At 41.2% G+C, this 12,528-nt stretch overlaps 1 protein-coding gene across 4 annotated transcripts in view; it reads right to left on the minus strand.

Annotated features, from left to right (window-relative positions):
- roraa (RAR-related orphan receptor A, paralog a) overlaps nucleotides 1-12,528 on the minus strand; it is a 171,020-nt gene that overhangs the window by 31,485 nt on the left and 127,007 nt on the right. For 2 of the 4 annotated variants that reach the window (XM_034141325.1, XM_034141326.1), the window contains one exon: nucleotides 4,435-4,617. The exons of the other annotated variants lie outside the window; for them this stretch is intronic. In XM_034141325.1, the coding sequence (XP_033997216.1) occupies nucleotides 4,435-4,617 (183 nt within the window). The remainder of the gene's footprint in view (nucleotides 1-4,434; nucleotides 4,618-12,528) is intronic. 4 annotated transcript variants of the gene reach the window in all.

Below are 12,528 nucleotides of genomic sequence, written 5' to 3' on the forward strand. Positions count from 1 at the left end.
GAGTGAACATGAACTCACCAAAGCTGATTCAATGCTAGTTTGCTTTGGATAACATAATGTGTGTTTCTCTCCTGCCCAGTAATTCCCAGTTTATTGGATGCACAGGGAGCTTGCCATTCCTGGAGCAAGCTTCAATTAACTCTGTAATCTGTAGTGAATGCTTGATATAATAATGATATAGTATCTATAATCACCATGATGAGGTGGGGTAGAGTGTGCAGAAAAATAATCGTTTGTATCATCACCGCTGGGTAGCATCATTATTAATCTGACAGCACTCATAAAGCGCTTTGTTTGTTTTCTCTGATTGCTCTTTTACTACCAAAATAAACAACTTGGCTCCTTTGAGTTTCAGCAGTATAATTTGCTGGAACAGCAAAGGCATTTATCTATAAATTTATTTTCAAATTGAGGTAAGCTGCAGTCATGAAAGCTAAATCACTACCAGGGAGAAGATTATTCTAATTACTAACCAGCTGTCGCACATGCTGCATGAGCACAGGATGTGTCAGAACAAGGAGCAACCAGTAATCAGTTTCACTGAATCATTTGAGCACACATTTACATCTTGCACTAAATGTTAAACATGAAATTGTCTCCATTTGTATGGTAATGTTGTAAAACTAAAAGAAGCGTATACTGTAACACGGCGTGAATGGATCTAGAAACACAGATTTTATGGTCAATTTGTGATGCAATCTCAGAAGCCGAGTGTTTATTTGCAGCTGAAATAAGGCTCCTGATATTTTAGTTTCCACTCAGATTACCCTGAAGGATAAGTTGACCAACTGACGGCATGCTGGAGTGTGACTTGTTTACGATTAATGTAATGCTTATTTGAAATAGGAAAAAGTGAGTCCAAAGGATCCAGCCACACAGAAAGCTAAGAGAGGCAAAGTAGGAACATTTTCTGTCTTTTCCGAGCTATATGTGAATTAGACCATAATGCGAGCATGGCTCGGTCCCTGGGGTTTTCTTTGCCATTTTGCACTGCTAGCGCTGCAATCCCCCTGACAGGCCTGTTTATGACTGCTCTGCTATCAGAGGGCTGAGCAGAGCCAGGGACGAGCCTTCATTAGAGATTAAAGTGACCGTCACAAAGTCCAAAATTATCGCTGCTTCCCACAGCAAGGCGAGGGGAAACACTGAATAGGCTTAAGCTCATGCATCAACAACAACAACTCAGTATCAGACGGATCCTCTGCTTAACACACAAGTTCCTTTTCAATTTCAATATGCATTCCTGAATGACATTTAGAGACACTTTTTTTAATTGGATAGAATCAATCTAATGGCTCCGTTGGCGTTAAAACAGAGATGCATTTTGGCAAATACCATGCATGACATTACCTTTTTAAACAGAAGCACTTGAAGAAAGAATATGTACGCTTGAGCAGCCACATTGGTAACTAAGAAAAATAAGGATGTATGGCATGAAATCACGATCAGATGCATTTTCTTGCCTGTTAAAGCTATCATATAATTTCTTCTGACCATTGAGGTTTAGAGTTGAGCTGCTCGCTTTTAGTGGTAACATTTATACATCTCCTGATCCAGAGCCGCTGGACATTATTACTGATAGGAATGAATAAAATGAGGCAGAATCTGTGCAGCTGCATGGAATTCCTGGCTTTCTGACCATATCCACTCAAGATGTCTTCCCCTCCAAGGCATTGTATGCCATGTACTCATCCGTCTCTTTCCAAAAACCCTCATAGGACTCACAGAGAGGAAGATGTTACTCTTTTATAACCGTTCTGCGGGGAAAACTCACTGATGAGTTTAAATTCGGAAACTTATTGAGTTCTTTTACACCTACACAGAAGGGAACAAAGAGCAATGTAACGCATAACAATACTGCCCGAAAATAATGGCAATCGGAGGTTAAACAAAGCAACAAAGCCGTTATACACATTACGCACTCATTCCTCCTTCCATCAAAATTCTTGCTGTAACTCCAGAACAAAGCAGCTATTCTCAGAGGAACATGAAAGACAGACACCTGTCAATCACAGCTCCTGAGACTCTATATTTCCCGTGTCAGAGGCTGCAGGATGGAGAAATGTGCAATATTCTGATAATATTTCATGCAAACTAATGCAAGTCAGAACACTTTCCTGCTGGCCAGAAGGAGGGGAAATGAGAACAGGTAATTATCGGATTGCCTCAAGGCAAGAAATGATAGAGATTGCAGGGAACGGGATATTTAGCCCTGCTAATGAAGGCCCATGTTGTGGGAGCACCAGGAAGGGGGAGCAGAGGGAGCCAGGCTGACGCTCAGCAGGAGGTAGCGCCTGATAAGACCATCTTACATAATGGCCGCATCCAGGCCCAGCTCCCTGTTCCTCACGTTCTCTCCCATCCACTCTGCATGTCCGGCCAAGGGAGCGTAACATTGCTTCGGTATTTCATTTCACAAAACATGACCATTTAATATGTTAATCCACACCAAGTATTAACATTTACAATGTTGAGGGGTGGGGGTTGGGCCTGTTTACAGATGCACTGATGCAGACAGCGGTTGCAATGCAAATGGTGACAGCAGCATGTTAAATACAGTTTCTTATGTTAAGTATATTGTTACTGATCATATTCACTGAAGAGAGATTTAGTCATTTGAGTGATGGATCACCCCCCACCTTGCTCAGTCCATTTAACCCGACTGAAGGGTTTAGGTTCACCCATCACGACAGACATACTTAAAGCTCTGTAAAATAAAAAGAGATTGCTTATTTTGTATATGCAGCACTTCCCCCGGACGGATATGAAAGTTTAATCATGGCATTAGGATTCACAGGCATTCCCTTGCCAGACCTGCTTGCAGACATCAGAATTGCTAATTTGCTAGTTTGCCCAGGAAGAGCTGGCTGCTGGGTGAGGAGGGGATGAATGGAAACAGGAGTCTGATTTGTCCAGATAACCTTGAACCCCAACGCTCAGCTTCCTGTGGATGTACGGAGCTCAATCAGTCCCTCTTTATCATGTTGATCTGAGCCTCTGTCCAGCTCAGCCGCCGCACAGCGCCGCGCTCGCTCTTACCTGACTACCGAGAGTGTGTCATTAGACAAAATCATTTCCTGCTCTCTTTCCTGCCTGTTCTTACACAGCCATTAACTTGCACTCAAATGTTGTGAATGAAAAATACTGCAAAATTATTGCTTTTGAAAGCAATCTTGGCTCTGCAGTAATGTCCCGATCAGATAACTACATTAAGCCAAAACAAAGCCTTTGACAAAAATCACAGTAATCATGGCTCGGTTTCTAATCTGAATAATTAATTTCTATTGCTTGTGATGAGGGGCGACCGGAGACCGACATGATAAAGAAGAAAGGTCCTGACAGGGTTATGAGTCAGCAGAGATGGGAAATTCAAATTGGCCAGGCTAAGCAGTTTGGAGCTGATGGTGATTCGAGTAGACTCACTGGTCAGCCCTACAGTACAGTACAGGAGCCCAGGGCTGAGAGATTGTGCAGTTACTCATGGGCACAGGTGCTTTATCAGCAGACCACATGTAAGGGGTGAAGCCGGAATAATTGTAAGCTTCATCCAATGATACGCTGTACTTTCCATGTTACAGTAAATTATAAAATATCTTCATCCAAACAAAGCTTTCCATTCTTTTCTTTAACAAAACACATCTTTATAATTAACAGTTCAAATGCTGCCCAGACTCTGTCATGGAGGACCTGCGCTATTCACAAAATTAAAGTGGAGATCTATCATTGGCAGGGGAAGATGAAGCAGCGGGAGCAGGACTCTCACTGTTTTCTGTCACAGCCTCAGCTGTGTGCACACACTCTGCTTGCACACTGCCATCTTTCACTCAGCCAGGCACTTGCCTCCTCGCCCACTGCGCCCGCCAGGCCCGGGCAGCACATGCCACCGCCAAACATCCATTTACTCCCTGCGGGACTCCTGCGTATCTCAAGTGGGCCTGTCATTGAGACCTGTTTAGATTTGACTTCACTGTATGCCCGGCACACAGGTATAAACATGTTATTTGTTCAGGTGCACACACAAATACACACAATTCACATTATTAAATGCTTGGTTCAAAATCAGCTTTGATAATTTCTCCGGTAACACCTTGTCAAGCTGACTGGCTAGACTCAACAGAGGGTGGTAATTGCATCCCTGTTGAGAGGCCTGTAGCCTGTGAGGGTGTGTGTGGAATTACTGTACACACACGTCCGCTCGATTCAGCCGGCTATAGCTGAAAAACATGCACACAATAGCCATTATTCACTGTAAATGTGCAGCTGCAGGTCTACTGTATGTTTACCTATGTGTTCAAAGGTTCAAGCTGTGAGAGCAAACATACACACATTAATTGGCTAATATATGAGCAGCATGACCTGATGACCAGAGATATGTTCTCTCTACAAAGAGTCCCACCTCCAACATCTTAGCCTGGAGGCAGGTTTAATGCTTACCTGCAGATGCTGCCTTTGTCTTTGAAGTGGAGCGATGGATGCAGCAGAACAGATGGAGATGTTGGATGCTTTCAGGAATTATTAATGGCATGCTATGATCCCACATGACCTTCAGCAAATAGTCTCCCAGCACTGGAGTACACAGGCGGCTCGGCACATCCATATTGTATTTAGACAACACACCTGGGTCAATGGAGGAACACCGAGCATTCATTACTGTACTTTGAGCTCTAATCCTGTCGGCAAACGCTGCTTCCTTTGCCACTCAGAGGCAACACAAAAGCATCCAATCACATTAAACACAATCAAATGTTTCAGGAATAGATTTGAGATTTATGCAGCAAACACACTAATTCCTTAAAGCTCAATTTGTTTCTCCCACAATGGGAGCCATACACTGGAATTAATCTGCAGAAAGCCTTTCCTGTAGTTTTAAAAATAAACCCTTCATCATTGTGACATCAAATCTATCTAACGAAAGTACATCAACAACAGCCATAAAATATCTGTTGCCTATGGATAGCATTATGTTTACAGTCAGAACTGAACAATATCCGGATTGCCTTGGAGAGAAACTGAGATGCGGAAATACGCCACCTCTGCTTTCCCTTTTATGTGATAGAACCGACGAATACAAAATAACAAGAAATCAGGAAACTTGCTTGTGTTTATGCTTATCTGTAGAAATATGAAATGATTACAATGCTGGAATAACTTCTTCCTGGAACAAAATACCTGACATTGATATCAGGTAGGAAATAGTCAGAAATGTATCTAACGTTGGACATATAGTTGGATTGTTTACTGTTTTCTACGTCTACTACAGGGAATTACCAAATTATTGTTTAGATTTTCAAAGAACAGGTTTTTAAAACATCCCATCCTTAAAATGCAGCTTTATTTACATGCTAATGCGTGCTGTTAGCATGTGAGATCAGGAGCAGCTACTAATTATTCAATCAGTAAGTGAGACTGCCCTCCAGGCACATTCATGTAGAAACAAAATTCATTTACAATGGATGCAATTAAAGCCTGGAGCTGCTTTGATCGCTGGCAGAATTGTTACGCACCATATTGAGGCTTTGTTTTACTTTACTGTCACACGCTGATTCGAAAATTGCTCCCAATAGTTAGGCAAGCACCTTGCGTGGTACATGACTGCCACTGACGGGTTAATGGGCGAATAAATATGCAGAGCTTTTTTGCCTTCTGATGGAAAAGCAAAAGTTAGGATTACAAGATTTAAAAAATGTTTTAACTGCACACGTTCTAATGGATATTAAGTTGTATTTTACTCGAGATCTCTTATACGCCTTTTGACAAGTCACATACTATTAATTATAAATAAGATTATTTTATGTTGGAACCATTTTCCAATGTTTCTTTACAAAGCAATTTCTCTATGCACAGCTGGCCCTCCCAAAATCCTTTGTTTTGCACACTGCTCTTTCGATGCACATATGAAAGATACATGTTCTTTCTGCTTTCATGAAGTCATGCCTCAAAACATAACAATCATAAATAATATGCATATCTCAAGGCACAGTATGGCACAAAAAGGCATATAAATTACCGTAGCCTCTGTATGTGAACATGAAGAGGACACTGCAAACTCTGAACTGAAGCTGCAACACATACAGCAATGTGACTGTTTTACACCTGTATAGGTTTAATTGGGGTTATATGGTTCCTGTATTAAGGGGGAATAGCTGATTATTAAGATGAGGCAACAATGCCCTGCTATGTTTGTACAGTATATGCAAGGTCTGCAGCCTTCAGCTCCTCGAGAATAAATACTGTGGTGGTGCTCTCATAAGACACTGCATGTCTTCAAAGAGCTACATCTAAGGGAGGAATTGATCAGACACTTTTTCTCACACTCGGTAAGAGTAGAAAGGAATAAATTATTTGAACAGTGTCTATCTCCTTATATATACCACAGCCTCTGATTAATTACCTAAGGGCTCTCTAATGAGAATGTGTAAATGAATACAATGTTTATCTACTATGTATACCATGTTTACTCAAGTTTGCTGAGGCTCAAGAAAAAACAAAATCCCTTATGTATAAATTATAATAATCCCACATCAAGAGAAAGAAAAAAATCCATGGTGAGATCAAAGCAGAGCGGTCCGATGCAATCATGTGTCAAAAGATAAAAAATAACTTCCTTACCCACTCAAATGGGCAAGGTATGTCAAACGTACAGTAGTTTGACTCTGATCATCCTCATTTTGAAGGAAATCTGCTTTACCCATCATGCCTTTTCTTGTTTCCCCTCTTTCCTTTGGTTTATTCGCAGTGACAGCTAAATACGATTCAGAACAACAAGGCTGATATAGTACGAGAATACATATAAAGAGTTGGAATTCTCCTGTGCTTTATGTAACAAAAGATGTCACTAGAATTATGATTTGACAATGATAACCCTGTGGTTAAGCTATTTATTTCATAAAGAAATATTCCTAAAAATGCTGTAGCACGCATACATTGATGTACAAATAATTAGATTTGATATACATGCAATTAAGACATAGTAACAAATTAAAACTAGAAAAAATCAAATACAAGCACACATAACCTTGGAGGACCCCTCCCCACCATCACTTCTCAGACACTGTGGTTTAGTCTCTCGCACGGAACATATTTCGTGTCTTTCATCACAGCAGTGAAACACCTGGAACCTTTCATTTACACGAGACAGAAAGAGCAATAGCCATTTGTTTACCGGGACTGATGTTGGCACATCTGGAACTATATTAGCTTAACTGTTGGCAGTAAAGCCAGGCTCCGTTACACAACATGCAGTAAGCCGGCGGACACAAATACACAATAGCAGAGGACAGTTGTCTTCCTTAGGTTATTAGTTGATGCATATCTTCTAATTCAGGTCATATTTTGGTCGTAGTGGGAAAATGTGCAGTATTTGTATTTTCAATAGGCGACAAACGTTTCAAGCATTTAAGCATTAAGCTAATTTGTAAAACTGTGGGTGATGCGTTTGACAGTTGGACGTCATTAGCAGTGGGCTCTACAGCTTTGATAGTAATTGAGATTGCTCTATTTGGGCAGATTCCTCCTCTGTTGCCCCAAGTCACACATTAAAGAGATTAAAACAGCCATCAGCGCAGAATGAACAGGACTGTCTCCCTCTCATATCCAACTATTGACAAAAACAGAACTTAGAGACGACAGCCACTGATTTGTAACTAAGCGACAGATCCCTGCAAGCAAATAAAGCAGGAGTGCCAGTCTCTTCGCAAGAAAAACTCTATTTGTTTCCTCGTGACAGAAATCCATTGAACACCACATAAACCCTTAAAAGTTTACACGAGGACACAATTTGGAGAAGCTATTTCTTTCAATTTGTCTGATGTCTTTGTCCTATGTATTGGATTCTTGGAGCTGTGAAAATGAGCAAAGGGAGAGCATTTTTACATCAGGGATGAATGTCCTTTTTCTTCCCAAATTAGGCTCCTGCAAGAGGGTGATCATAAGCACATCCGGAGACTTTGAGCGAGGGTCTTTGCTGATGCTGCTGTTGTTGAGGCTGGACCAGGCTGAGCTGAGCAGCCAGGTTGACAAGGACCTGTGCTCAGCACGAGGAAAGCTCTCATCCAGAAACAAGAAGCCCAGGGGAACAAAGACAACAATATGCCAAAACACCCACTTGAAAACAACAAAACAACCCAAAAAAGAGTCAGTGGTGTGTGATTGCCAGCTGCACTCCAGATTACCAGGCTCTCTGAGAGTATCTCAGCAATTGCTGAGAGCTGTAGCATCATCTCCAGCTCCTTAATCAGTTCAGTCGGAGAGGGATGGATCCTGACATGCAAAAGGCTCAGCACGATGGGGAATAAACTCATAATCAGCAATCAGATATTCCACATTGCCAGAGGGGGCGGGGAGCTCATCTCAGATAGGTCAAGGATCTCTCCACAGCCAGTTAACCCCTTTACTCCAGCTGGGGAACATGCACGCTCTCATTGTCTAGGACACGCATTGTTTATCTGGCTCTATTGAGACTGACACGTGCAAAAGAGGTGCATTTTTTCTTCCTTGTTTAAAACTGAGTAAATACAGTTTCAATTTGAAAACCTACTCTACAAGCCCATAAATGGAGTTGGATTTCATTAAAGCACCATGTCCCTGAATAAGCCATGTGCGGCGCCTTTAAACAAAGTTCATTGCCTTGCACATTCTACTTCCTTTCATCTTCGTAATTAGCACTGAAACAGCATTTCTTTTATTTCAAATGAATGCATGTGCATAAAAATCAATCTTAAGCAGACCGTTCTAGCAAGGCTGTTTTTCTTTGTTATTTATGATGATAAAATTCCTTTCATGCATCTTAGTTGGGGTGAGGAGGGCCTAACGGTGCTAACCTTGAGAAGGAGTTTTTCCTTTGGCCTGCACCGACTCCTCAGGGAGATTCCAACATGCTTACAATCTGCTGCAGCAGTCAGAGATAAGTTAGGAGGCTGCTCCAACTTCGAAACTCTGTGGTAGAGATTATTCATATCATTTATCTTGAAGAGCACCCCCTAGTGCTCAGGAGGATTTTTTCATCATTGCAGTGTAAATGATGCCTTCCTACAAGTAGAACCCCTAATGGCCTCTGCTGGGACATGTAATCAAACGCCTCACACACTTCTCTCCCTTTTGTAATCAAGCGGAGGAGTGCATGTTGTGACAATCTTTGTTATAACGCTGCCTGATCCCTCATCTCATCAAAATTCCATGCACTTCTCATTTTTCTTTCTTTGTTCCCTGCCAGGATCCCGAGATGCCGCACTCGCTCTCCATGGAGCGAAGGCGAGTGTGGCTTAGTATGCTGTGACCTCTGACCTTTACCAACTCCATAACTCTACAGAATGCTGCAATCCTGGCAATCACTATTTACAGTTAGATTCCACAGACGTCCATATGGGCAACCTAGGTAATCACTTTCAATGAAGTTCACAGAACATGGCTGTAACCATAGCATACGAGCTGAGTAAGCCATAAAGGTGACAGCTCTTATCAGTGGCTGTCACCGAGAGCTCCTTTTTAGTCACCTTAGGTCACATTAACACCAGAAATCTACTCCACTCTCATCTCACCTCTGCAGGGCTGACACTGGAGGAGGATAAAGGTGATAAAGCACACAAACAATGCTTCTCTTCTTGCCTGCTGCCGGCATGCTTGCCTAGCAGGGAGATCTGATTACAACTGAGAAGAGAGCAGCTTGGTGTTTCATGGAAAAGCAGGTCAACTGGAGAGTGCTGTCAGAGCAAGGGAGTCACAGGCCTGATGGAGGAGAGGAAAAGCTATCCGACACAGCGGGGAGAGACGGAGGTTTGTCTCCAGCTGTACAGTAATGGGCTTTATTTACTCTGCCATTAAAAACAGAAAGGAGAGGAGAAATGACGGAAGTGAGTGGAGTGAGCGTAAGACTCTAGGGAGAGATGCATTAGTGTTGTCTGGTGTTCCTGCTCACCTTCTACCTCCTTTTGCGGTTTCTCCTGCGTCTCCCTCTGGCTCGCACACAAGAGACGGAGCTGCCTCACTGCCAACACCTAACTCCTTATGTGTTTTTCTGTCCTCAGTGTTTGAGTCAGACAAAACGCAAAATCAATAATGCTTTTTCTCCCCCATTTCCTCTTTGATGCAACTTCAAAAAGCCAATGGACAGCCCTCCAGAGGCACACAGAGGAAAAAAGCCAATGGTACGAAACACGCTCAGAATAAAAGTACAGCGGGGAAAAACTTTCACCAACACCCTTCACTCTCTAAAAACACTTAACTTCTAAGCCCCAAGTGGCAAACCTATGAGGGTAAAACAGGCCACATTTTTTTTTTTTTTTGTGAGTAAGTCCACGCTAGAGTATGTACATACAAACTTTGAATGAACACAAAACGTTAGAATGTAAATGAAAAGGGTTTAATCCTTACTCTTGATTGAAGTTACAGGAATAAAGAGAAGAAAAAAAATGTTCTACTCCATGGACTGTGGTATATGATTATCTAAGGAGTGCTGACAGAGGGAGAATTCTATCAGCACCTAAATGCTGCATGACAGGGAAGCACTTCAAAGGATCTATAAGTGACTCCTGAAATACTGAGTGAAAGTTAAGCAGGAAATGACTCTTAAGTTAGAGGCAGGCATTTGACTAAGCCATGCAGCTCGGTGTTTTACCTGACTGGGGAGACAAATTGAGAACCCAGATTGAACTCGATGTGAATGTTTCAGAAGGAACAAAAATCATCTTCTGTAGCCTGATGGTTATCTTGAGCTGCGGCTGTTTTCAGTATCCCTGCTGTTTGATTGGGCATGGGACAGGGGAGTCATTTAACCTCGCCTGCGATTGGACTAATCTGTCAAAACAACAAGGTGTGACTGACAGGACAAGATGACTGACGGAGCTGTCTGGCACCCCACAAGGGCTTGGATGGAGTCGTATATAATGTTTATATAATAAAAATGAAAAACGATACTTGGATATAAAGCTTTAAAAAGACCGTATTTCATGTAATTTGGCTTCTCTTGTATGTAGTGTATGGGAAATACACAATTAAAAAAGAAATGACTAATTGTATCCTGAGTAGTTTTTTATTTGGTATTAATAGTTATAATTCACATCTGTAAGAAAAGATCTGAATAAAATGAATAAGTTCTTACTCACTCTATATTGTTTGTATTGTCTCGTATTTGTTTGATGAAATAATCGTGTTGTAGCCAACAGATTCATAACTGATTATGATAATCTAGTTTTAAATGTATGTTGTTACATACATGCGCACAGCAAATCATGATTTTTAAAAGTGGAATTAAAAGCGACCAATATCTAAATCATTAGATCATAAACTATACTAACTATTGTTAACTCAAAGAAAACTAGCACCCATCTCCCATTCTCTCCTCTCCAGAGTGCACCTTCCTATCTTCCCAACTACTGTGGAGCCAAATCAAAAATCCATGCTCTCGATGGGCAGTCAATATCTCATTAAGCAGTCGCTCCACACACACTCAGGCAGCCAGGATGTTGGTTTCAGTGTGCACACACAGATTGGCACAGCTCACACACTTTAATAACCCGTGGGGACGCCATCACACTTCCTCAGCCAGCAAGAGACCCTCCGTCTCAGAGTGAGTCTTGTTTGTCTTTCCTCTGCTCAGATATCATCTTTTCAATTTGACTGGGACATGTAAATGATCCCTCGAAAAAAAGTGAAATTAAATTAAAAGATCATTCATAAATGCACACTTTATGAGATACGTAATTTGAGGGTAGTGCAATATGTAATTTAGTAATATTAATATTGGTAGTGGAATTACGTTCACATTCAAACTCAATTTATTTGAGTCTAAACTAAATATGCACACTTGTTAAATATTGTCTCTTTTTAATTGGGTCTTTAATTTAAGTTCCTTGCAGGAGGCTTGTACTATATTTGCCTTCACCTTAATCTGTGGCGATTCCTACTTAAGCTCTTCATGTCCTCAGTCCCTAACTGGATAATAGCCAATCTTGTTAACCTCTGCTTTAATGTGTGAGGGCCTGCAGCACTGGGTAGTGAACACTTCAATCGCCCACTGATAGAAAGAGACAAAGGGTACCAAATCTACAGCAAACATTTACAGCCTTGTTAACATACCCTCAAAGCGCCTATCACAAGACATTTGGCTTTACCTTCTCTACGGACCCAGAACATTTTTTACAGTCTAGTACACACTCGTGCTAAATCACATATTTATGTGCAGTCTGCATGCACTGTAGGGGCTTACAGGGCCTTGCTTTCAACTAGTTAAAACATTACTGCTATGCATTTGCGGAAGATACATTCAGATCTTCCTTTTAACTAAACGTATCATTACTATGCTGTAAATGTATAATTATAAATGCAGAGAAAATAGCTCATGTAGGTGTACGTATATTTAAAGATACATATATACTATCAATACTATTCTATTCAATTATATTTTCTATTATTTGTATACTAGCCTTCAACTAGCAAATATTTCCATTATGGATTAAACATCTGGTAACTTTCTTGTTCATTCGGTTTGTCAAAACATACTGTTAATACTGTTTCAAACTTAAAATAGAGTGC

Source organism: Trematomus bernacchii, unplaced genomic scaffold (genome assembly GCF_902827165.1).
Source record: "Trematomus bernacchii unplaced genomic scaffold, fTreBer1.1, whole genome shotgun sequence".
Classification (NCBI taxonomy): domain Eukaryota; kingdom Metazoa; phylum Chordata; class Actinopteri; order Perciformes; family Nototheniidae; genus Trematomus; species Trematomus bernacchii.